Genomic DNA, 27,947 nt, shown 5'->3' on the forward strand with positions numbered 1-27,947 from the left:
TTTATTATTTCCCTTCAAATTATGCATCGCAGTCAAACGTACAGATATTGCCGCCATTGGACACGCAATGTTGGTGCTCCCTTTACGGTGGACGGCCATAGAATAGTGTGTGCTACTGGAGGGTGCATGAGCTCTATTATCCCAAATTGCCCCTTGCGTGCTCCTATTATTTGCATGGTCTTCTTTTCCCCCTCTTTGTCTGTAATGTATCATTTTTCTGGTCTAGACTTGTCCTGACCTCCACTTAGGCCGTAAACCACATTTTGGGAGTTTCCCGTGTGTCTGTGTGTACACGTGTGCGTGCATGTGCACGTGGCCGTGTGTTTGTTAAAGCCAGGGGTTCAACTGGGTCTCCGAGGCCTCAGAAAAATGCAACATCAACATGTTCCCGCTTATCCAAACTTTCTGGAACAGAAGCAAGCACTGTCTAGTTTTTCACTGGAAATTCCAGATTATTTTCCCTAGTGTCGCATTCTGTGTAGGTGTTGTGAGCTGATTCACCTGTACAGTCAGCAAGTTCAGCAGAACTCTGCTGCATGCAAGTGCTCTTACCCATTTAGATGAGCAATCACTGAATGTATAACAATAATAATAATAATAATAATAATAATGATGATGGTATTGTTTTCTCCGCTATATTTCATCTTGTCAAGGGGCACATGTTTCCACTAATATGCCAGCTACTTCAGACGTCTAGTTTATAGCAACCATTAAATTGCCCACTAAAAGACTCAATCGCCCACTAGAAGACAAATTTACGATGGGTACTGTGGGACTAGAGCCAGGATGCATGCATTGTGTGTTCTTCTGGGCTGTTGCAAAACGTACATTTTGTATTCTTTCGCAACCAGATCAACATCAAAGTGACCTTGCAGGGGAATTGCTTCCAACAGGATATGCGCTGCTTATCTTCCTGTTTTTTCTTTCCACCTCCGTCCAATGATTTCTGCAAATTCAGATTACACTCTGCAACACGTCAAATACACAAGATTGTGCTTTCACGTTGAATTCAGTGCTGCAGGTGCTGGTGTTCTTTTCAACAATTTAAGTTCCTACCAATGCTGTATAATTTTGTCTGCTACCGTAGCCTATGCATTCTTACTTATTTCCTAACCCATGTTTGACTGCAACTCCTCAAAGAAGCTGCAGTCTCACACACTGATTCACTTTCAATTTGCTGCTTGGTGAAACCCAAGTCTGTGGCTGCCAGGGCCCAGCGCTTCCTATCTGCCAGTCCAACTCGTCCCCTGTTGCCGCCGTAACAATGGACCTCAGATGGCCTGTAAAGGGTTAGGCCGACCTGGGCATAGCGTACCAACTGTTGCTCGCACTTCCTTCCTGCTCCAGGGGAATAATGAGTTCCAGCTTTTATTAGAGTGTGTTATTGGCATACAACATGGACGGGTTTGCTTTTAGTGGACAAGCCATTGTTTGTGTCCAAAAAATGTTGGAAGGGAAGAAAAAAAAAAAAAAGTGTTCAAGAAATTCTGAGAGAGTGGCCAAGACCAACTGGCTGCATAACCAGCTCTCCCAGTGCAGGGGCAGTGGGCAAAAGCAGTGGCCAAACCATCACAATTAATTAAAAACTAAACAAATGTTTTTCTTCAACAAGTTGTTCCATGTTGGACCCGAGAGCTACACGGTTTGCATGGCATTAAACACTAAGAGATGAGAATGCCAAGTATCTTCAACACATGACAAGAGCAATTTAGTGTGATCTTAGACTTGGCAGTCTCTGAGGCAAAATAGGGCGTGAGCCCACACTAGAATTAGGGACTCAGAGATTAATTTAATACGCAAGTTTTTTAATGCCTCACATTTTCAAGTCTACAGCGGTTTATCGGATCAGGTTGCCAGTATCTATAAAAATCACATTAAAGACATTTAAAACGAACATCTTCTTTTGGCCTATATAGTTATCTTACATTTACACATGCCAGCCCCTTTCTCGTTGGCCTTGTATTCATGTTGGTATGAACATGGTTCAGACGGATGGCACAGAAAGCGGTCGTTCTGTCTGTCGCCAGGGTTGGTTCAGTGTGAGGTGTCCAATTCAGGTGTACGTCTTGAGGAAAAGACAGGTGTTATTTTGTCATTTCTTTGCGATTTACGACTTATTTACGTAATATTGACAAGACAAGGTGTAATATGACAAGACATCTGTCTTTTCCAGATTACACCTTGTGCTCCATTTAAATGAATGGAACGGAGTTAAAACCCTAATGTACAATGAATGTTGAGCTATAGATCATAGCCATTCGCACAACTGTTTTCCTGCAATTTAATTTAATTGATCGATTAGGGGATATATGGATGTGGCAAAGAGGGAGAGTTTGCCTCTGATACTGGTTCTTAAAGGTCATCAGTTGAATAACGGTATCTGTGAAGCTATTTATGACCTTTTTTATTAGCTTCACATGAGCTTGGACACTAAAATTGCACGATTAATCCTATTTAATGCTTTTGTAGCCTTGATATTAAATCATAATGTGATTAGGTAATGCGATTATGAATTGCTCTCCATAAATGCATGTCCCCTATTTTCAGACCTTGAAGGTATCTGTGGCCTATCTATATAATAGCGGTTGCAAAAGCCAAGTTGAGGCTTAATAATTTGACACACAGGTTTAACCGGTATATCTTACCGTGGCAAAATAATCGGATTATAAGGCCCAAATAAAGCCAGTAAATATCAGTGATATGACATCGCCTTTATCCCATTTAATGATAGTAGTGTAGCAAAAACATGTTGAATCAACATTGCATTTAAAGAAGCTCCATGTGTGTTCCTGGACGTATTCAAATATTGCCAGGTCTGAAATAGTCTATGTCCTTCCCTATACTTACGCCCAGTGTCTTACTGCCATTTTTCATCCTTCCTTTTCTCCCCATCCCTGCAAATTTACAAAAACTAGGTTTGACTATAATTGTGGATAGTTATGACAGTTGTACACAGGATGTAAACGATAACACAAATAAAACAAAGCAATTCTGATAGATTAAGGGTGAACATTGCAGTGTCGAGTCCAGTATCGAAAATATCGATACAAATTGATCAGAGCATATACATCCATGTGGTTTCAGAATCTGTACACTAACTGTGTAACCTGAACGTTGCTACGTGGTTCAGTGCTCTTTATATCTAAAGTGTGACCTGCTATTGGTGCCTTCGCGTTTCCTTGTGTTGTCATAGGAGCCGTTAACAATTGCCATGGTTTATACTGAAGATGAGGCATGTCAATGAATAAATGAAAGGTATATTTGTTTCAGTTGTGCCCACGTTGGCTGTCTCTAGTGTCTGACAGCCAGGCACCGACGCCCTTAATCGCCAGCCGTAATTCAAACCCAAACGTCTCCCCCGATCAATAGTGGCGCTTTACATGCACACGCATTCCTTCGGCCTTGGCCTACTTGTCTGAGCTCAACGGCTCATCTCCGCTGCTGCCCGGCATTTGTGTTCATACCGCATCATGCCGCCTCCTCCTCCTCCTCCTCCTGCCCTAACCAGCCCTCTCCTTTCTCCTCAGCCGAGTTTCAATGATCCTTTATGTCATAACCCTGACACGGCACTTCCTCAGTCTCTGTGCTCGGTTTCAGATCGCCCATGTCCCCGGGGCGGCCTGCTGCCTCTTTTGGACAATGCCCGTCCTTGTTTGACTCTGTATTCCACCCCCCATCCCCCACCCCTCATCACACACATAAATATACACACACACACAGACCATGTCGGGATTCCCGGTATTACTGGTAGCCGCTGCCCATGGAGCCACTGACCTCAGTGGCTCCATGTGTCCAGCCCTTGCCATCTTGCTTCCTTCTCCAATGGCCGGAAAAGAGGGGAGGGTGTGGGTGTGGGTGTGTGTGTGTGAGCAACAAACAATACAGTCTTTCTATGTTGGGCTATTACAGACCAGCGAGGAGGACAAAGGCAGACAGACAGTGGTACAAGTTGATGCAAGTCCAAGGCACGTCCTGTGCTTCTTCCACCTGTGTTGTGTGTGCGTGCGTTCGCATTAATTGAGCTGATGGGCGGTGTAGATCATTTCTAAATAACTACTCCTTGAACTAACACTGCCTCACGCACACATACAGAGCTGAATCCACACGGTTCCCAGGCTACGGTGCTTTATTTTGTTTTATTACTGGATTCCCTCCTAGGTTCAATTTCCAAGCAAGTAGTTTACAACAACAGCATGTAGGCCAACAAGTGTTGCGTGTCCAAACTGGTCCCGTGTGAGTGCGTTTAGGGCCAGTTTAAGTCCTCGGTCTGACTCTGTTTTCGGAATGAAACCGAGTTATGTTCGAATTGCTGTGAGGTTTTTGACTATCTCTATCAGTTCAGGATGGGCAGGTCATAATGCTTGAAATGCACACGTTTCAGGGGTGAAAGTGCGCAAAGGGATAAAATCATGCTGGGGGGGCTCCTACCAGCCACCTCACGCGCGGCGGCCCTGCCCATTGAGCGGGGCCCGCCGATTATTAGACCTGACATGTTTCCTGCAATTTTGTTTTGGCGCAGTGTTGCACGCATTAATGGACAGCTCTGAAATCCCTCGCGCATGGGCGCACCGGAGAGGAGGAAGCACGGCCGTCCGCTAGAGTTAGTCCTCCTTGACGTCAGCGGTGGCCACTCATTTGTGACAGGTGGTTGCATGGGGCGGCGGTGTCGGGGAAGTGCATTTGCGGTTACCCGGTGATCCGGGTCGATTGGTTGGAGCGCTCCCTGGCGAAAAGGCCACTGAGCAGGGAGAGGGGAAATGGGGTGAACTGCACCACAGAAAATGTACACTGTTGTGTGAGTGTATTTGATATATTTCCCATTGAGTGCATGTAATTATGCTAACCCGCCGTATGCAGAATGAGTTATTTTATCAGAAACCTTGCTTCAACCTTTTCAATGGATCGGGCTTTAATTGTCCTGCCATGCTATTTTTTTCTTTTGTTGATCAAAATATATATATATATGCCTTTGCAGAGTATACATTGAATGAAAAATTCTCAAGTATTTGTACTGCCTCCAAACCTCACGAAATAAATACACAATGCATTTCAGGGATTGTTTTAAGCCGCCCACCGCTGTTGAATACCAGACGCTGTCCTTTGCATAGCGCCTGAGATACCTGGCTGTCTAAGCACACCGACAAGTTCCACAACATTGTTCTAAACAATTCAGAGTGAGGATAGAGCAATTGGGTTTATAGGGTTGAACAGAAAATGCGGTGAACTAAAAAATACGAAAAAGTCCCATTCCTCAAATTGCGTCTCCCTTGTTCCTCCATGACCCCCCCCTCCTTCCAGCACCTGGTCCGGTGGGACGCGGGGGACCCCGAGTGCCTGCTGCAGCTGGTCAAGGAGCTGATCCAGCAGTACCACCACTACCAGTGCCAGCGGCTCCGGGACAGCTCCAGGCTGCTGTTTGAGTACGACAGCCTGCTGGAGGAGCCCAGCTACGGCCGCAACATGGAGGTCTACGCCGGTCGCAAGAATAGCTGGGTACTGCTCAATTAAGGGTTGTTTTATTGTCAATGGACCGCTGGATGGCGGATTATTCAGGCCTGAGGGGGGGATCTGATTATAACCGCAGCAAACGAGGAAACAAAAATCGATGAAAAATGGCTGAAAATAAATCTATGAATATTCCATAAAACTATTTAATGACAATATTTCTGCTAACCGTGTTATTTCAACAATGATAATATGTTGTGTACATCATACAAACATATCAAAGTGAAGGGCAGTGTGATATATGTGCATCCATTTGTGTCCGAGTATGGGACTCATCTTTGTTCTCCTTTGTATTTCTGATGTTTAAGTCTTGTTCCTCTTGTTCCAGACAGGAGAGTTCTCTGCACGCTTCCTGCTCAAGCTTCCTGTGGACTTCAGCAACATCCCCGTGTATCTCCTCAAGGTACCACTGACCGCCCGCCCGACCCCAGCGTTATTCACCTCATGTCACATGCTCACATGGACCGCACTCCGGGACATACCTAAACTGACGTGTCTAGTCTACCTATAATAATCATGTCTATGTGTGTGTGTGTGTGTATATATATATATATACATTAATGTATAAATCTATATCGATAGATAGCCACCTCCTCCTATATGTGCAAATGTAAATATACGTATGTGTGTGTGTGTGTGTGTGTGTGTGTGTGTGTGTGTGTGTGTGTGTGTGTGTGTGTATGTATATATATATATATATATATAGATAGATAGATAGATATAGAGATATAGATATATATATATATATAGATATATCATCTTAACTGACTGCAGATTTGCTGCAGAAGAGCTGTCCTCTTTTCAGTTTTGTGTGTTTTATTTCCACTTATTACGTTCTCCACGTATAATTTCCCAAGTGTCTCTTTGTGTTTGTCCACGCTAGCAACATTTGCCACCTATCGACACCAATAACGTGTCTGAAGGATGAGGAGCCTGGATTAGAGTTTGATTTCCCCTGTCAATCATAACTTGCATAGAATTGGCTAATTGTTGCGTCTTGTTTATCAAATAATCAAATTAAGGCTGTTCTTGTATTTTTAGTCTTGTCACAAAATGGGACTCTCCAGTCAACATGTATTAAGGGTGAGAAGTGTCGCATGGTAAATGCCAAACTCGACTATGCAGATAATTAAAGAACAAATAAATGTAAACGATAGGTAAAATATGTACGCTTCGAGATCCCGTGGACTTGGAATGGGATTTGATTTGGCACGTAAAACATGTTCTAAAGGTACTTCTCCTGTGTAGCGTTGAATACAGAAAGGCTTAATGAAGTGTGTGGGTGGGTGGGTGGGTGGGTGTGTGTGTGTGTGTGTGTGTGTGTGTGTGTGTGTGTGTGTGTGTGTGTGGGTGTCTGTGTGTGTGTGTGTGTGTGTGTGTGTGTGTGTGTGTGTGTGTGTGTGTGTGTGTGTGTGGTCTGTGTGTGTGTGCATGCAGACTCTGGTCTCGAGGGCTGTGAGTTGACTAATCAGCAGCCCGTCACTCTCAATCTGCTCTGAGCCGCGCGCTGTCTGCAGGCTGCTTAGACCAAAGCTTGCTCTTTCTTTCTTTCTTTCTTTCTTTCTTTCTTTCTTTCTTTCTTTCTTTCTTTCTTTCTTTCTTTCTTTCTTTCTTTCTTTCTTTCTTTCTTTCTTTCTTTCTTTCTATCTTTTTATTTGTTGTAATTCATGGTGGTTATTCAAGGGGGCTTTGACTCCCCCCATGTCAGGAGTCCTGTCTGTTTACAGTGGGGAATGATTGTTAAACATAAGGGGACCAACAGTGGCCATCAGCCTCGTAGCTGTGGATGTGAATCTCATCTCTCTGTGTCTTTCTGCCAAACTCTGTCTCATAATTTAGTCGTTTTTGTTTCCTTCCTGCTTTGCATACAGTCTCACCTCACTTTGCTTTTACCTCCTTTACTCATGTGGTACAACTGGTATAGCCTGGGTTACTGTTGTCTTTCTTTATTTAATTTGCTGCCATTTTCATCATATTTGTTTTATTTTAAGGGTGGTATTTACATGGAATTTCAGGCTTGCATGCGAGTTGCGCACACACCCTTCTTCATATCATGCTTATTGCTTCACACACACGGACACACACAGACACACACAGACACACAGAGCTAGCGAGCAATCTAGGTGTTGTATGTCAGACGGCTTATACATAGAAATTCCATAGGGGCTCGGACGAGGGAAAGGGAATGAACATGGACTCACACCTCGGACACCCACGCACCGCCCAGCCAGAGTGGCTGAGAGTGGCCTGATGTCTGTATGCGCTCCAATCATTGACCGAATCAAGGTGACACTTTCAACACAATTTCTTCAATCAATGTTACTGCTGTCTTGAGCCCTTTTTTTTCTTACGCCATGCCTTCTTTCACTGTAAAACCCCCAAAAAATAGATATATCTAAACTATAAAAAATACACACACACTTATGCCAATGTGCTGTACTTAAATCACACATCTCAGAATCACTTGTCAGCTCATGATGTCCATTATTATAGCCCAGTAGTGTCAGGAATGATTATGGTTCAGGGACTTCTGCATGGCTTCTGCTTCTCGGCTGACCTCATAAGAGTTAGTGCTCTCTTTATAGATATTTGGGACGACTGTGTTGTGGGAAATCATTGCGCCTTCACTGAGATGTTCAGTGAGATGTTTCACAGACATGTTCATGGACATGCGTTGTTGCCGCCGCCGTATGGGTGGATGTAATGCAGCGTGGCCTGCTGAATGGCTGACATGCATGCCCATACAGTGCCTCATCAGTTTGCTCTGGCTTGAGTCTCAGGCTCAAGCCTTCTCAGGCTAAAGCTAGCACAAGCGCATAAAGTTCATGGACGTTCAACTTAACCCTTGATATGTCTTGGGTTTAGGTTTTAGCCATCTTTTGCTGTCTTTTTCGGTAATTCCTAGGTTGAGTGTAAAAAGCTAGGTTAAGTGTTTCATGGTATATTTTTAGATATATTTTCTTGTAAACCAAATGTTTCTTGCACCTAGAGGCTATGATGTTAGTTGATGTTAGTCCCATTTTGACGTGTGTGTGTGTGTGTGTGTGAGTGTGTGTGTGTGTGTGTGTGTGTGTGAGTGTTTGTTTTGTCCTGCCTTCTCCTCTACAATAATATCCATATATTTTCCTTTCATACCGGGGCTTTTGTGAGGGGCATCTTTTTTGGTAAAGTCACCCTGCGCCGGGAAATGAAGGGAAAGGCTGTGCAGTGCAATCAAATGGATGCTTACAGCGTAATTATCTGTTTACAAAGGGCAAGTTGACCACTTGGGCTGTGGTCCATTGTCTTAACTGTGGATTGCACCCTGAACCGATTTTTATCTCCAGGCCCACTCATCTCACAATGGCCTTTGGCCTTCTGCTGCCAGATTTCACTAAAGCCCTCGGTTGTGTTTTGGTATGGGTAGGATGTTGTGATACGGTGGGTCGTTTATGTAAATGACCTCCTCTTTATGGACGTAAAAACTATAACAATACACGTTGTTTTTCAATGGAAGATATCTTTCACATTATCAGCTTAAAACTTAAAATGGTCACTTGAAGTGACTGTGTATTCAGCTCTTGAAGTTGTCTTATCTATTGAGAGCCATTAATGGCCACGGGATGGAAAGAAAATCAAGCAAGTGGATTAGTGTACAGCTTGCAATCTAGGTATTGCACCATTTCTGTGCAGCTATTAGTCTTAATGTTGTAATATGCTTATTTCGGCTTAAAATAACTCTGACATATCGGTCGTCAATGTTAAGATCGAGCCCCTCTTAATTCTGACAATCAGAATTAAAGAAACTCGATTGGCATTACAAATGAGTAATGTGAACTAGTCTTGCTTGACTGGCTAGGGTGGGCGGGAGGTTATAGCAGTACGATTCTTTTAAACAAAGACTTCGTAGCTGGGCATCTTTTCTTTTTTGTAGAGCATATAATATTAAGAACCTGTTCTGCCCCGGCAGTATTTTGTTTTTTTTCGCCCATACACATACCCAAATGGAAAAGCTTATAACACAGTAACCCTAAGTCCTAGATGGATGCATGATACTTCATTTGAAAGCTGACAAGCTCTAGTTTCTGTAGATATGTATTTGGCATGTATCATACACACAACCTAAATGACATCAGTTCAGACATTGCTCTAAAGAAATTTTTTTTGTCTTCGAAAATAATAGGTCATAATTGAACTACAATAACTAGGATGTGCTTTATATGTAAGGCATATGGCAATATGCCAAATACCTCCTACATCATGCCAACTACACCTGGAAGAAATTTTGGAGTACTAGGCCTAAACCTTGGCGAGTTAATGGAGTTTTTATGGTGTGTTGTCACTGGCGGCACAAACCTCTCCAAAATGTCTCCAAATGGCCAAATTGTGCCAAATGCATTTACTCTACTTCTGTGACACTGGAAACATTACTGAAGCATTTTGGTGACTATAAAACCTTTCTCCATGATTCAAAACATAATTTTTTCACACATTCATATTGAGATATTGGCCATATCTTGAAAATATGACAAGAAGTAAATATGAACAATATATGCGCAAAATATGCGCAAAGTGAGTTGTCTGCCGTGTTGACGCAGCTTTATATCTCGGCTCATACGTATCACACCTGGACACGCCTAGCAGCGTTGGAAAGGTAAACTCATTGGCTAGAAGCCCAAGTGATTGATATATCAATAGCCAATACGCTGTCCCTATACTAAAGCCGCGAAACAAAGTAAACAAAGCCCATTGGCCCTTCGAACTGGGAGCGCTCCATCTACTTCACGGGCTGTACCGGGGTGAAAACTGAACAGAAAAAGACGGGGACACTTTTATTTTGTAGCCAGCAAAGTGATGAAAACAAGCATATCCAACAACTGCATACTGGAGCTAGAGAAAATATCGATACGGCTGCGAACGTCTGTATGTTAGTTGACAAACAAAGTTTGGCGATGGTAAACAAATGGACTTTACACGACGATATTCACAAGCTGGAATAATTTTATGAAAAACCATTTGGATGCTTTTGATCAGTGGATTCTCACGGACAATTGGAATATAAATAATTGAGGAATGGACACATATTACGGTTCTCAGATTGCTTCAAAGGTAGGGAGTCACTCTGTTTTTTGGCATTTCCGGTTTACCATGCTGGTAAATATCAATATTTATGGTTTTGTGCTCATGATTTATAGAAAAAAACAACCGGATGAATAAATTGTGGAGATTCTACCCTTTCTAACGACTTATAGAATGTCTGTAATGATGAAAGTTGAAGCGGGTTATGTCGCTCCGTAGTGGAAACATATCGTCAACAAACCAAATCGCCCACCGGTGGGCGATTGGGTCTTAAGAGGTTAAAAAGTATATAAATGATTGAAATCACCATTGAAAATAGATACCTCCAGGTTATTTTAGTGCAAACTTTGTCCATCATCTTCACTTTCAAATGCGTTTCATCGATATTCACCATTTCCCAAGATAATGCAGTAAAGCCGGAAATGTATTTTCGTGCATGTCCACCCGACCATCCACCTGACCTCTGGACGCGATGTCACACGGCAGGTGCTCGCATGCACAGCACAGTGGGGTCATAACGGGCACTTTATCGGCGCCTTCTATCCATCAGGCGCCCCTCTGAGTAGCACGCGTGTGAAGCAGCACGCCGGCTCTAAATGTCACATACTCCTGGCTTCCGCCGCAACCGGCACCGAGCAACGCCTGCCTTTATGACTCGGCCCGGTGCTCTGGCTCAGCTTGAAATGTGTCTCTTCCCCCCGCCCCGTCATCCCCCCCATCCATCTGCAAGCTCTGACCCCTGTCACCAGCGCCAAAGCGATCGGAAGGGATCCGATCCAAAGAGGTGCGACTCTTCTGAGCATCCGTCTCTGATCCGCTAGCTTGAGTCAGCTGAACCCAGTGACCCTCTCCCGGTGTTGAAACGCCGGGTGTGGGAGGATGTTGCACATGATGCTTTCAAATCATATTTCTTTATGTTATTCAACCTGTTGCATGGCTTATCGAATGTTTACAGCCGGAAAATCGGTGGACGATGAGTGCGTGTTTTTTTTTTGCATGAACCGAGCAACAGCACCATTCACGTGCCGCTGTCCTAAACCAGGGTGATGTACTCTGGGGTCAGAAAGGTTTGTGAGGCTTTGGAGGTTTTTGCACAAATACGTACGACTTAGTTATATTTTTAAGCACAGGTCCCTGCAGTGCCCTCTGGACACGCAGCCGGCCAGTTCAGGCGTTCCTACGTCTGTCTCGTCTCGGCAAAAGCACTTGCATCTAATTCATTTTAGTCTAATTATTTTCAGGCCTTGCCGTCCACACCCACACACCCCTCTATCTCTCTCCCTCCTCTCTCCCCACCCCCCGCCGCCCCTCAACTCCCTCTCTTCCTATTACCGCTACCCACTACCCCTCCTTAACCGCACACACTCGCACACACTCCCCCATGCCATGCCCTGAAACTCCACAGGCAGCAGAGAGGGTTCACGGGTGCAGCCAGGCCCCCAGCGCTGGCTCCGTCTTCTCCAGCTTCATTAAATCAGCCTCCCTCTCTCCCTTGATTATTTATGTAAATCTGTGTTTATTTTCAACTCTGATCTTTCTGCTCCCTCTCTCCTTTTTTTACTTTCTCCTTTCTTTTAATACATTTGCGGTAAATGTGTTCAACACGTGGGTGCTTTATCTACCATTAATGTGCATGCACATTGGTAAAATTGTATTCAATTCTTTGAATATGTGTGATTTTGTCTTGTTTTCGCAAAATATACATATGTATATATATATATTGGCAACATAGAGCTATGATTGCACATGGTCATCTCCAAGCTCAGCAATGCAGTGATACTAGGGAGGTAAAGGACCAAATAGATCTGTCAGTGTGACACAGCTAATTGTGTGCATCTATTTGTGTGTTTGTGTGTCAGTATGTGGGGGGGGATGCACCTACAGAAACATGCAGCAGACCTAAACATTTACATGCTCCAATTGCTTCAGTTCAATTATTTGGTGTTTTCAAATAGTTGAAAGTATAACTGATCTATCTCCTATAGCCAGTGTTTTTCTATTGTTATTTTGCATGCGCTGTATATTGCTGTTCACCTCATACCCTGGAGACATAGAAAAATGCAAGTCCCCCACCCCCTACTTGTTTCTCATCAATGTGGATGTTTATGTAGCCAAGTAGCTCAAGGGCATTCAGCATTGCAGTGTGAAAAATGTCATCTGAAGGTTCAACCTCCAGTCAAAGGTTTTGGCACAATGCGGTATTGAGGGAGAAAACAGCAAGGCTCTTCCAGAGTTTACTATCCATTGTGGTGTTAACAAGGTGTTAAACGGAAAGCGTTGCTCTGCGCTAAGGGGTCACACCCTGATTAATTCAGGGTTTATTAAGTAGGAGTTTTGTGTTCCAATCAATTGAATTTAATCACCCACACATAACCTCTGTCCTCGATGTTTATTCTTCAGTCGTGGTGCCTGGCGGAATATCAACAGAAAACAACTGCATTAGCAGAACCAGTACTATTATAGCTGTGTAGTCATTAAGGACATCAATCATATTCTTCAGTCAAACAAAGAGAAAGAGCTGGTTTAATATTCAATCTGTTTCAAATGTAAAGCATTGTTCTTAGAACCAAATTGCTGGGATTTATAAAGGCCAATTTTGAGAGTATTCAGTGGCAAAAGGGGTGTAAACTGATTGCTGTTAATATCCCCAAGCTTCATTATGTAGAGCCTTGTTTAACCCAACCCCGATGGCAAAAGTTAATCAATTAATAATTTCTGCGTTGCTGACCATGATTGATGATATGAAGCACGTCTATTTTTTGCATTGACATGCATTGATTTCAATTGAAAATAATTATGTATTTTTTGTCAAAGCAACAAAAAAGTATTATATCTAACAATTTTGTTATCCCAATCCATGGTCGACGGATATTGATAATATCCAATGCAGGAAGAAACCTCTCAAAACAGATCTCTCCAGAACAACTCTTGGCGTACTTTGAAACGCCGAATAAATCATATGATCACTCATAATATGAATCGTGTTCATATCTGTGTCTCATTTCAAAAGTAATGATCAAGTCAGCTGTAGAGTTGTCCCAAATCAAAACATTAGAAGTATGCCATAATTCGTACTCTTATCGATGTCAGCACCTGTCGACTCCTGACTAAACCCACTGCAGCCTGACAGCCCCTCCTCTCAAAGCTGAGATTAAGGCAGAGACGGAGTGACACAAAGCCACTTACACAGCGGCCTACATCACTGAATCACTGCCAGCCAGCCAGTAGCTTTCAGGAGCCCTGGCTAGTCCATCTCTTTTCCCTTCTCTCTTCTCCACTTGCTCTTTTGTACCTAGTTTGAGTGTTTTTTTCAACCAACTCCGGTTTTGGCGGTGAAACCAGGCAGTGTTCTGCGGTGACCTTTACTCTCTGGGTTGCCACATCTTTGTTGCCCCACTCTCCTACCGCTCACCAGGTCCTTTTGTTGCTGCGGTTTGCCATCCCGCTGACTTCCCGACCCCCCCGCTCCAAATGGCAGTTGGGCTTTTGGAGAAGTTGTGGCTGAACGTGGGCCAGCTCGGTCACATGAGTCGCTTGCTCAATTCTCTACCCACTACCCTTAAAACGTCTGGGGGGGGGGCTGTGGGGGGGTAAGATTGTGGTGTGGCTGTACATGTGTTGGCATCCAGTGAGGGGTACATCGGCACCGCGTACGGACGAGCCGATGTGACACGGCCGTTTGCGAAGGCTGTTGTGGACGTGACATCATGCAGCGTGGCCCAACACCCATCATTAGAGTTCCCATTCAAGGCTATGATTAAACTGGACCCCAGCCGGCCATTAGAGCTGGCAGCTCTCCCTGCCCTCTTCCTTGTGCAATTTTAAAGTGGCGTTACCAGAAGACAAGAGGATTCAGACGCCTTAATGTGCCATCCGAAATCACACTCTTGGAATGCCACACTATTATGTTGGTGTGACCTGCTTTTTTTTATCACATGGATTCACATTAGGTCATGGGCACTGTTGTCTGTTAGTGTCCGCCGTTGGGTAGCAACGGCGAGTTTTACTGCTATGCAGCTGATGCTTGTCGGGCGCTTTAAGCTAGTGTTTTGACGAGACGGGCAATTCACAACCCTGTTAGAAGAATGAGAAAATAGCTCAGGTGGAAGGCCTCCATGCATGTTACATGGTTCTATGCTTGCTCGACACTGATGGAGATACAGCTCGGGCCTATGCGTGACTGCTGAGCACTTGATGCCAAAGCAAGTGGTTCTAATTTGCGGCCTTGCCGTGCCCTTGCACGGTAAACACTGACTAAGAGCTCAGGAATCTTAAGAGCTATAAAATAATTGCAGGTTCCTCCCATAATGTCCTATGTGTGTCTCTTTTTATCACAGCCTTTTACTCTACTTTTTTAGCTGCTCTCCCTTTTAAGAGCGATGTGTACAGGTAGAAGGCATTACCATGTATCCTTATATGCCAATGCTTCTTTACAGAGAAATTCACTTCATGCTGAGCCTAATTGTGGGCTGTTTTGTTAAATCTTATATCGTGTTCAGATTTGTGGGCCCCCCAAAGAGATTTATTTGGCTGACCCCTAATGTAATAAACTGTAGAATATAATGAATAGTATGTACAGAGGCAGCAGAACAGGCATTTGTGGTAAGGTTTGGCACATCTAAAACAGAGTTTCCTAGGAAACGCGTTGCAACAGGCCACAGTGTTTCTGTCACCTGTAGTTTGTGTCAAAAGTTGTGCAGCATGTAGGTTTATATTTTAAACGTTTGGCCATTGCTATGTCAAGCTATGGTTAAAATAATCTCCCACTAAAGCACTGCGTATCATGAGGCATTTGTTTTGTTTTCATAGTGCTGTTAAAAATGTATTTGCCTGGTTAAACACATCTGTGCAGCAATGAGACATGGCATTTAGTTTGAAAGCAAGTTGCCTAAAAGACATATTGGAGTAATTGCCAGTTTGGGCTTCACTAATGCAGTCTGCGACTGGAGTCTGAAAAGGCCAGCAAATGCTTCCACGCAGATAAACAATTAAGTAGCGTTTTAATGGCAGATGTCGTTGCAACTCTCTTGGAAATGGATGTAAATGTCAAGAATAACAGCTTTTCGGCAGGAAGTAAAGGGGAGAAAATATGATGCGGAAGTGTGTGATTAATATTTACAGCAAATTTCTTGTCCGGGAAATGCAAACTTTCTGTTTGATCACCTGGCACTTATCGGGCCTCGTTTTGGTTCTCGGTACGCAACAAAAGAGGGGAATATTAAAGTGAAGTGATTTTTTTTTTTTTTCGTGCTAGTACCGTGTGTCCTCCGCCTATAACTCTGTTGACACAGCATACTTGAAGTTCCTCTGTTTCAAGAGAGTGGAGGAGATTGCAAAATAATAGTTGGTTGGAAGGGTGCGGGTAGCAATGTCACTTACACATTCGTTCCAACAATATCAATAGCAATTTGTGAGCAAAAGCTCTCAGACTCGGTTAGAGTGTGACTGAAGTGCCTTCATTATGCATGTATTTAGATGAACATAGTTGACATATTTTTCAGAACTAGACTAAAATGTTGACACATTGTGATCCATCAATTAAAAAGTTGATCTAATGCAGCGAAGGTTCCATAATAACCCTGGGGCGCAGATGTCAGCGGGGCCCTCAATCAAATATGGTTAGGGCAGTCTATTTTTCTATAAAAGTCATGGTTAAAAAAGTCATGCAAAGAGCAAGAAGTGGGTTGAAAGCAAGGTATTTAATTGTGTTCTCCCGCTGGTGAGATCAATACAGTTCTCCCACTCGAAACCTGCTTTGTCTTGCACAGCAGCACCGCCCCCTTTTAGGATGCCCGCAGAGATCACAGCGCACAGGGTGAACATCTGGATGCTCCACATGTGCAGAGATCAGCGAAGAGCAGGGCTAAAAGAATGACTTATGGCAACCAAGAGTTAAAGTAAAGTCGCACCTGTTACCATTGCCTTGCTTTGCGGCGCACTCCACCCACTACACATCACTTCCAACCACCGACAGCCAGGCACAACCTGACTCTGGCTCACATTAAAACAAACAAGCCCAGTTAATGGGGTGGTGGCTGGAGCCCCAGAACATCAAAGTACACCTGCCTGATGTCGTGTAAACAAACAATGGTTGAAGCTAGTGGTGGGGGGGGGGAAGGCACTTTGTCTTTCTGAGGAGACACACGGGATCTAGGGGTGGTTTATGTCAACTTTTAATTAAACAATAAATCATTATTCTATAGCTGCATTTAAGTCCACAATGAAGAGGAATGAGATGTTTTTTTGTTTCAGGGCCTTTGACTTGAGTGTTGCTTTAATGAATGCACATACAGTATGTTCAACCAACCCAAACCCTTGTATATGTACTGGGTTTTCTTTATTTTGATGGTGAATAATCCATTCTCTTCATGATATGAAGAGAATCAAGGTACATATTTAACTCATATTGGCCTGTGCCAGGTCTCGCCATTCCAACATGCGTAGGACCTGATGATGAAAACAGGATGAGGTTGGAATAAATACCTAATGCACATCTTGCGTCTTTCTTCATGTCTGAGAATTCTGAAAGGGCAAGTCTAGGCGTGCTTGTTGCCACTTTTTCTTGAATTTGCTTGAACTCATGCAAAGTGGCAGTTTGCATGAACTCTGTCGCCTTCTCGAAAAGCAGTTTCCCCCGTCCTATGTGACATTTGGGAGTTCAAGGGAGAAGCGGAGTGCCGCGACCTTCAAATCTGACTGAGGAACTGATTATGAAGAGCAATTAAAATCCTGCAATTTAATTATCTCACTCTATATCTGTCTCTGTTTGTCCCTCCAGTTTTTTTTTTCTTCTTCCGAGACAAAGTTTAGCCGTGGTGTGTGCACATGCTCATGTTTAATTTGCGTTGTGTTAACTAATTAGATGAATTAATCAGGGTTAATTAATCTCGGTGAGTGCACGTCTGAGTGAGCAGGAGATGCAAGCGAGAAGATGCTTGACTGGCGCCAACCAAAACCAAAATGTACCGAGAGGGGTCGGGCAGAGAGGGGGAGGAAATGACATCCAATGTTTGGGTCCGAGCACCATTGTGACTCTAGTGGAGTTTGTAGGGTGGCGAGATTACATTTGTATGACCTGAAAATAAGAGTACATATTGCGAATGTGTGGATGATGATGTAGTCTGTTAACCAAAGCCTGTTTCTCCAAACCTAAAATTAAAACATTTTACGAGATTTTGAAGACGACCTAGAACTTTTACATTCCCAGACAGTTTTCTCTGGGTATAATTCCAGTTGGAACATTTGGGCTAACTGCAACAATGTCAAGGCACTGATAGAAGAGTGTTGGGTAAAGTTCAAGAGTTTGAACTTTAGCCAAGATGTTCCACTTAGGCAAATCACACATGAAGGTGGAAAGCTTTTACCACCATGAGGAGTCCCTTTTTTTTTTTCGAGATAATGGCTGTTCAGCATTTAGAAAGATTGGCATATGACACTGTTATGTTTTCAGCGGAAAGATAAGTCAAGCTTTGTTGGAGAGCAGTATTTTAGGTAACACTTTCATTACAAATATTTATTCATTTTCGACAGTATGTAAAATCCCATTTCCTCAAATATGCTATGAAACTCCACCGACTTCCACAACAGTATCCCTGTGTTTGATGAAGTCAAGATCAAGAGGCCCCATAAATACATGTGTGGAAAGAATGAGGTAATGAACAGATGTATCCAACGTTAAGACTCCAACAAACCACACCGGCTCAGATATGACCAGGCATGTCCGCAGGTAGCTCTGCCGTAACCTCGGCCCTAATCCTAAAAATAGAAAGCCCTTGCTGACTAGTGAGGATTTGATCCATGTCCCTGTAAATATCAATTAGTGGTACGAGCCGCACCACTCCCCGAAACTCTCACAGTAGCTAATGTAAATATTAGAGCTGGACCTTGGAGTCATGACAACATCAACTGTTTAATTAAGAAAAATACAAACCTTAACAATAAATAAATAAATGTCAAATTTGTATATATTTATTTGCCCCCGGAGGCATGGATGAGCGCTATTGAACGATGCACTAGTGCGATAACTTCATGCGTGTTCAAGACCAGCAGCACTGCTATATTTCACTAAGTCAATACAGTTGTATAAAATGTTTAACCATTCTAGGTCAAGCACTGTTATTTACCTAGTGAAATTGGGAGGTGAAGTTATTATTTAAGTGTGTTCCAAGTGGTATTTAAAAGTCAAAAATGTAACTAGTCGTTACCTGCGGATACTCTGAGGTGTATACAGTATATGTGTATACAGTATATATATATACACAGTATATGATAGATAGACAGACAATACATTTTTGTGTATTATTATGTCTGCCTTTTATTTACCAGGTAAATTCTGACCAAGGCATTGACCAATATTCATGAGCTGTATATAAATGCATGCATGCCTCCAAACGTATGTGTTTCCTCCATTATCGCCTATTGAATACCAGTTGCCGTTTCACATACCGTTAGGTGTTGGATCCGAGCTGGGAGCTATGTGTGGCGAACCAAGTGTGGGTTGCACGTGTCCCCTCACCTCTGCAACCCGCTGCCGTGTTCTTCATGCTCCGCAACACCAACACCCGCGCCCCAGCGCTGACAGACAACGGGCTGGTGGCGGAAAAGGTTGCGCCCGGGGGGGGGGGGGGGGGGGGGGGGGGGGGGAGGCCGATCGATGCTGCTCTTTTGTGACACATGACCAGGGGCAGCACGGCTCCTGCCACTCAACAGACGTGTGACCTGGCAGCGTAGGGAAATGTGAAAGCACCCGGACCCCCCCCCCCCCCCCAATCATTTCTCCTCCACTTCTTTTTTGTCTCTATTGTTCCCTTGCTCTGTATGCTTCTACACCAAGTTAGCTACAGGGCGCATCCCAAGTTATTTATAGTAAATGAGCAAGTGTCGCCCACTTGTTGGTTTGGTGTATTTCGATGACTCGATTTACAGTCCCTTTGCTGCACACTGTCAGTGTGTGTAATAATGTTTGATACAGGCCCCTCTCTATCGGGCGATGATGACGCATATCGGGCCTCCCGTTTAGAGCCTGCTGGGTGACGTCAGGAGCCTAGGTGCTGGGCATTTGTTGTGACTAATACAACAGAATGGGTATGACGCTGGTGAATTGGCAACGATGTGAGAACATCATCATGGTAACAGTGTTTTCCTCAATGTAATCGAGTCAGTCGTTTGCCTCATGAACTCATGACAAACCGCGCTCATGGGGCACACATTAACCATATCGCATGGAGCCGTGACACTTGCATTTGTGCATACATTTCTGTTTAGCTTGTTTTTATGGTTTTTTTTTCTGTTTTGGACCCGGGTGACTATGTCGCAGGTTTTTCAGGCATGTATCCCCATTTTTGTTTTGTATACTCACACCGAATTTAGGCAATGGTTTGACTCATGCCTCGACACCGTTCTTTATGCCCAAAGCCTACCAGGAGCAAAACGTTTGTTCGTTCTTTTCCGGACATGGTTGTCTGCTTTGGGCTTTAGTCCCAACGTTCAGGTGGATAGATACAAGTATGTCTGTATGTGTCTGTCTCTGAATCAATATTGAAAGGACAATTTTGTGTGTTTCAAAGTGCATGATATTTCAAAGTGCAGCATAGTGCAGGCATGATACGCATGTGGCGTTGAAAACGTTTTTTTTGCTTTGAATTGAGAAGCAGGAGAGCTCATGTTACTCATAAGGGAGCGAGGCAGAGAGTCTCCAGATCTCCTGTGAACAGCAGAGGCAATGGCGGGGAAGCAGAGCATCCACCGCCCTAAGGAGGGTTTGGTATCCAGTGACCCCGGTGTGACTCCTGCAATCCCAAAAGGTCATGTCCCCCCCCCCCCACCAACCTCCACCCACTCCGAATCCACAACACCAAATCACCGAACCCATCCCCCCTACCCACAGCCACCCACGCCGGTGCGCGTCTTGGGATTAAAGACTTCCACCCACCAGTGTGTACCCCTAGTGGAGTGGTGAAGGGTTTCCAGCGCTGCCGTCTCTGGGGAGAGATTCACACCCTCGACACTCCCCCACCCCCAACCACCACCACCCTCCCCCCACTCCCCCGCGCTCCTTCACGCCTCCTCCGAATTACTTCCATCTGGCCTACTTTCTGCCCTCGCATCGGATGAAACTGTACACAATCTATATCATTTCATTATTTCCTGTGATAGTAGAGACATTATTTTCCCCCTTTTTTTTCCGCTCTCTCAGCATTGTTCCATGTTATGTTGTAATATACCTTGCAATTTCCTTCGCCTCTCCTTCTCTAGGCCTCTGATTAACACATTAGTGGCCCGGGGCTGAAATTGCGTCTCTGTATGTTGCCTGTCTCCACGCATTTGTGTGTCTCTGCCTTTGCTAACCCCTGGCTCACAAAGTCCTCTGATTTGAATAAGACTCTCTGTTTCTCGGTCTCTGTGCTCGAGCGCCCCTTTAACTTTGCATCGCTAAAGCTTCGCCGCAGCGGCTCACATCTCAAGCCAAGGACTTGCTGGGTGCCTCTTGCCAAGTGGACCAGACACATTGTTATGCTCAAATACATAAGGGAGCTCATGCATATGTCAGTCCAAATCATCGAAAGACAATTGATATTGTATGAGCCAATTCGCTCAATAGCTGAATTACTGTGGCTGAACACACGCTGTGGTATTTCCGGAGAATTGATTTAATTAAAAGGCAATTTTGCTCTGAGCTTGTTTTCCTAATTATTGTAAACCTGCGCATTCGGCCAAGATAGTTGAAGGAAATAAAACGTTGTTTTTGTCATGATCCAAATGAAGTGTAATTTAGTGGCCACCTGTGTCTCTGGGCAGATGATGCCCGGCGCCTTTTCCAACCAAAGCACTGGGAGGATGTTCCCAACCGCTCCAAAGAGACCCAACAGTCCCATTAGCAGTGCAGTGGTACAGAAACAGCATGCTACACTGGCAACCAAGCAAGGCTAATGCAATTACAAACGTGACCCTCAGAAAATGCCATACCATTAAAAGCAGACTGTGAATTAGTCCTCTCCGCTAGGACTGCTCTGTACGACCCTAAAGCAGCCAGTGTAGAATATAAGAACATTCATTATGTTATTATGCAACATGGTTTGTTGGTGTCGAAATTTCTTTTTTTTCTAGATTTTCTTTTTTTTATTTGGAAATATTGTAACCACTATCTACTGGTTACAGGCAAACTGGAGATTGAATTGTCAGTGGCTCACAATATTAAATACATGAGATTAACCAGTTGGCTTATTTGTTAAATTTCGTAACCTTGGATGATTCATGCAATTTCTGGGTTTAAGCTGCATGATAGAATTCACTTAATGTAAAATGCTTTGCATAAAAGCATCAGCCAAATAAATGTTAATTATACTATCATTTACCCTATACCGTTGCTTTATAGACTTGCGTGCTAATCTGGGTATTGGCATGGTACCAAGTTGTCTTCACATGACTCTAGATGACAGCAGGCCCTATTTCTCCTAACCTGCTCTAACATGTACACACACATACGTTCTGTCAGGTCATGTAATGCATAGTCCTCAAAGCACATGTTTACCCCCACACACACTAATTAACACATGACAAGCCTGGGTCACCGTGGCCTTTCTTTATTTAATTTGCAGGCTTTTTCTTAATATTTGGTTTATTTTAAGGTTGGTATTTGCATGGCATTTCAGGCTTGCATGCAAGTTGCACACACACCCTATTCATATCATGCTTATTGCAAATCTCACACACAAACACACCCACCCACACACACACACACACACACACACACACACACACACACATACACACTTGAGTCACTGCTGTGGCTAGAAGCCCTAACATTACACATGTGGGATGTACAGTGCACAGACAACATGTTATCAGTGACACACTATTCCACTTGTCCATGCGTGTTCATGATTCTCAGTACAATATCCGTTTGTTTAACCGTCTCAGTGGTGGCTTTCTTGGTCAAATGCCAGTGTATTCCCACATCAATTGAATGACGTTGGCTTGTGGCCCATTCTCGAGAAAACACGGCAATGTAGATTAACATCAGCAGCTGCTTACATCCTGGGTGATGTATGTCTGAATGCAAAGTGATAATTATGTACATTTAGGATCATGATGTTTAATGTAGTCTATCATACCTGGATACTGTCTAAATTACCGTTAATGTTATCATATGCGTTATTGTACTGAGTCTCACATGAGCTCCGCAGCTGGATGAGTCGTACCAACGGTGTAGTCAGTTGTAACCGTCTGGCTGTATTGACAGAATGTCTGGATTTTGCCCATGCACCCAATGACTCAGATGTCTCCCTTAATCTGTCTTCCAGGCAACAGAAGTTGAACAGGTGTGTTTCAGAGTCTGTCTAGCACTGTCTACAACATGTGTGAAACATTTGTCTTAATTTACTGTGTGAAAGCGAGCACCTGTGGCATTTTGACACTTTTGGCATATGTTGGTCTCTGCACTGAGTATGTAGAAGAGATGGCACATAGGGATCTTGTAATTTTATGGACTTTATGGTGGGTTTTTGCTTATTGTACTTATAAGTACAATATGTCGACCTTACTTCCATCCAACCGATCTCCTTGACTGTTTGTCAAATTTGACGGCAGAAGACCAAGGCAACCATTTCCATGGAAACTCCCTCCAACTTCCCCTGTGCATTCAAAGGCCAGCCGGCAGATTTAACCACTCCATCATATCCTTGCTCTGGCCTAGAGGTCTCCTCCCAGTTGGATATGTTTGGCTCCTCTCCTGAGGAAGGAGCCTAGAGGGAGATTCTAGCCAGATGCTCCGATCACCTCAACCCGCTTCCCTAAATGCTGAGGAGCAACAGCTCCTCTCTGAGGTCCTCGTAGACCACAGAGGTCCTCTCCCTGCATCATGTATGAGCTCGAGTCCCACGGCCCGGAGCGGAGGAAAGAAAATGTGTAGTCTATTTGCATCCACAATCTCATCCCTTCAGTCATTAAGTCATCACAGCAGGAGATCATAGGAGTGTATGGACGCATCTTAATCAGTAAATGAAGGCCCAGCTCCCTCTTGGCCACCAAAGCCCATTACAGTTCTTTCCTTAGTGCAGATGCAGCACTGAACCAAACAGTTAAACCCATTACCCTTAATGATTATCTGTTGCTCATCCTTTTTTGTGTGGATTTTGGGTTCCTTTCTGTGAATGCTTTGGTTTAGGGGGAACACTCTACCTACATGTATGGGATATATTGATTATGGAGGATTGAAATGTACATTCTTCTTGACTACAGCATCCCCATCCCCATGCAATCATAGCATTGGATAACATAGACCACTTGATTAATTAGTGCAATAAAGCATGGCAAATCCTCTATTGCCTCATTTCATTTTTACATGGCTTATTAAAAATCAGCGTCTGCACCATGCAGGATCTTTGTCGATGGCTCACTTTTGTTCTTTGGACTTAAACAGGTAGGTAGCGCCACAAAGATAATTTAGTGCCACACCCATTCCACTATTCCACCTGAACCCTGACACAGAGCCACACACACTCTGTATGCAAACACACGCCCGCCACCAAAACAAAAACCCTCCTGTGACTGTGGCAACAGGGCAGTGTTTGGGTGTGTTTGGGACTGGCCGTTGCCTCCCCCCATTCCCTTCTGCACCGCTTGCACGTAATGGAAGCATGGGCATAGTTTAGCTTCTTACGTTCCCTCACCTATTGTCAACATGAGAAGAGTCAAGCCCACAGCTATGTGGAGGCACAAAGATCTGCCTGGTTAATCATCGACCGGACTCAACCGCCTCTCCGCCACACCGCTCCTCTTTTAGGGAAGGAGGCTGGGTCATCGCCCATGGAGGCAACATCTGAAAATAGGGAGGGCTAACGCTAGCTTAACTGCTCGGTACTGGGGATTGTGTGTGTCATGTGGTGACTTGCACATGCAATCGCCCGCTGTGTAATTTTTTGGGATCGAGGCAAGATGAGGGATTGCCATTCTCTTCCCCACAAGCAAGAAGACACAGCAGCTCCACATCATTAGCAATGTTGTGCTGGACTCTCTTTCCTAATCAGAAAATGACATGATGTCATGCAATGATACATTTTAGTTGGCGCCAACTTGACCCCCCGTGACTGTCCCTAATGGCCTCAGTCTCGTTAGACCCGGTAAGAGCAGACATGAAAACATAAAAAAAGGGATAGTCCATTATATTAAGGACTTACATGTTTCAAGTTGGTCAACCTAAAAACCTTGAACAGCTGTAATAAATGGCAGCCGCCTTCCAAATTCCAAAGTCCTGAAAATGTTCATTAGAAGAAAGGTAAAACATAATGAAGCTGATCCTTTTTAACAGAATGGCCATCTTGTGAATAGGTTGCCATCACAATTCTGCTGTCCTCTTGTGACCTGTGGCATATATTAAAGTTCATATATTCAGGTACAGCAAACAGTTACCATCATCGATCCCATTTCCCATTATTGATGCCTAGTTTTCCCGCTAAGATTAATGAAGTAAATCTTCTATTTCCTTTTTTTTTGTATATATTTATACCCCACTCCCATAATTTTTTGTGTAAGCGAATCCCAAGGATTTCTGGTAGGCACTTCCAAAATGATATAGATAACAGTGAATTTTGGATTTGACACTGCATTGGATACATAAATGATTTGGGCGCACAAGCTACAATTTGGATTATATTTAATGGGTTGATGCTGATTTAAAACCTTCCAATTCTTTTGACATTCGCGTGACTCTTACTCGTCCACTTGCTCATCTGCTGGAATTGACTCAGGGCTTCAACGGTCTTGGGTAGGCAGGCTCCCTTCCTGACCACATCTCCAAAGAGCTGTGTGGTAGATGGCTCAGGAGGTTAGAGGGGGGTGGGGGGGGGGGTGGCTATAGCGCCACAGCTACAGCCAGCATATGGACTCTGGCAGTGAGCCCAGGAGCCGGACACGTCCTCCCGCAACAACCCTCCCGTCACTCAACGCCGAGCCATGCCGCGTCAAGCGTGACATTTGAGGTTGGGGCAAGAAGATGGACAAAAGCGACCCCTTACCTCTTCCATCCTTGCCCCTCCACTCCCCATAACACCCCCCCCCCCTCCCCACTACCCTGTTGGCTGCAACCTCGTGTTTATCTTCACGGTGACTTTGGCCGGACTTGGGCCTGGCGTAAGGACAGCTGTCACATCTCCAGCACGTCACATTTGATGCAGGGGAGATGCTGCGGGCATCAGGAGAAACAAGGACGAACCACCGGGAACGCAAGGAGGACGGAGTGTGGGTGCGTTTGTGTGTGTTTGAGAAGAGAGTGAAAGTGAACGTCTTTGTTGGACAAACGTGAAGGCTTTTTACTCAGAGGGTGTCCTCCAGCTCAGCTTCACACGCACGCACACACACACACACACACACACACGGGGGCATGTACACACATCAGCCTCTTCCCAGGTTCTCCAGTGTTTGAGTCACATCCTCTCCGGGCGCAGGGTAAATACTGCCTCGACACCCCGAACACCAACCCTGAAGGACTCCCTCCTTGACTCCTAGTCCTCTGACGGAGGTCTCCCAGTGCTCATTACTCCCCTGTGAAGTGTCTTCATTAGGGGTCTAGCCCATGGCCTGTACAGCAGAGGCCTTTGTTTTTAATGATGTTAGTTCACCACTAACTATTTACATAAGTAATCCCAACCCTGCCCCAAGTGTCTTTGGTTAAGGGGGCTTAAATAGGGGGCTGCCAGTGTGCGATGAAGCCCGAATACACAGGCTTTATAGTTTTGTGTGTGCGCTAGGATACGTTCAAGGTTCTGGTTTGAATTGGGTTACCTAAGCCAGGAAGCTTGAAAGGTCAACATTTGTCGTTTGGTTCTCGGTTTCCCTTTCTTTTCAGCAACAGCAGCGTAAGTAAAACAGCTAATCGCTAAGAGGATATTGACGTTTGCGTGTTCCAATCCAAATATGCAATTGGATCTCTGTGTGAACGCTTCCAAGACAAATACAAATTAAAAAAATTCTCCGGGTCAGCCTCGTCCAACCGCATTGTCAGTGGTGTATCCGTGTGTGGTGTATCCGTCTGCCAACCCGTCTCTAGACGCATTTGTCACTGCCATGATCACTCTCACACCTGCATGGCTATGGAAACTCGCCACTCACTATGCCCCAGTGTGGTTGCTACGTCAGTTGCCAGAATATGTTCGTATATAAAGTGTATGTTTTACTTCACTGGCACGATTGAGAGAGATTAGCAAAAATTGGTCACTGGGGGAGAAAAAATGCATATTAACCTTTATGCAAAATGATCACTCACCAACAAATGTATTTCCTGCATTACCCACTCGGTATTTCCTTTTATATTAATGGCTCTCATTTCTATACTACAAGTATTGTTCTGACTGCCAGTCTCTAAGACTAGATGATCTAGTATTTGGCATGATTAAGTGCATTCAATTTTACTGCTTGTATTCTTTTTGGCCAGCATCTGCAGTTCTAAGAGGAAGCTGGACCACATGCTTTGGCATGCTACTAACAACCCCTTGGTAATAGCCTTGTTTTCATTTTTGCCCGTTAGAATAATGCTGGAAATTGATGGCAAGTCAGGGTTTGAACTTCATCTGGTTGTTATTCATCAGTAAAAGTTTTAATCTGCAGTTACATTGCACAAAACATTAAAACTGCTTTTTTATCCCCCGAGTCTTGGTCCCTCTGCCTAGTACAATAATTGAGAATGGCATTAGCTCAAACTTGGGGGTATGGCCTCCGCCTCTTTGATGTATTTGCTTAGTATCTGCCGCATTGACGCCGTATGACTTGTGACAGCCCTTGGTTGTGCCGGGGACACGGCGACACTGAATCACTCCCCAGAGAGCTGCCTCCACAGGGCCCCGGCCGGCCGCGGTTCACCAGGCAGTCCGCCGCCGTCCCGCTCACCTTGCTGTTGATCCCTGTGCCGCTCACGTTGTCCCGCATTCTCATCTCGCTCGGCCATCCATTGGATCGCCTCAAGGACGAAAATGAGACGTGACAATTACAAACGGGAGGAAAATAATTGTCTTGGCCCCTTCTTCCTCTTCAACATCATCCCCTTAACACACAAGCACAGACACAAACTTCCCCTCATCTGTCCACTGTCATCACGGGCGGACAGAGGCCCAGCCCTGCCACGTTGTCTGAGACAACACGCGGCTTCTTCTTCTTTAGAGACGGGGGACACTGTTTGATTCGAGCTGATCCCATCAGGCAACACGTTTGGATGCCCCGTGCTGTTTATTATGCCGCCATTCCCCACACTTTAGCGGGGCTGTTACACAAGTCGTTTACACAAGTCGTTTACACAAGTCGTTTACGCTGTCGATGCGTGCTTGGTAACTCGCTGCAACACGCAGAGAGACTCTGAACTGATGGAGTCCACAGCCACTAAGTAATGTCGGTTT

At 44.4% G+C, this 27,947-nt stretch overlaps 1 protein-coding gene across 2 annotated transcripts in view; it reads left to right on the forward strand.

Annotated features, from left to right (window-relative positions):
• babam2 (BRISC and BRCA1 A complex member 2) overlaps positions 1–27,947 on the forward strand; it is a 57,190-nt gene that overhangs the window by 8,408 nt on the left and 20,835 nt on the right. The window contains exons 5-7 of one of the 2 annotated variants that reach the window (XM_030355769.1): positions 5,299–5,493; positions 5,834–5,908; positions 7,669–7,791. In XM_030355769.1, the coding sequence (XP_030211629.1) occupies positions 5,299–5,493; positions 5,834–5,908; positions 7,669–7,791 (393 nt within the window). The remainder of the gene's footprint in view (positions 1–5,298; positions 5,494–5,833; positions 5,909–7,668; positions 7,792–27,947) is intronic. The other variant, XM_030355770.1, reaches the window with a different exon arrangement.

Source organism: Gadus morhua, chromosome 5 (genome assembly GCF_902167405.1).
Source record: "Gadus morhua chromosome 5, gadMor3.0, whole genome shotgun sequence".
Lineage (NCBI taxonomy): Eukaryota > Metazoa > Chordata > Actinopteri > Gadiformes > Gadidae > Gadus > Gadus morhua.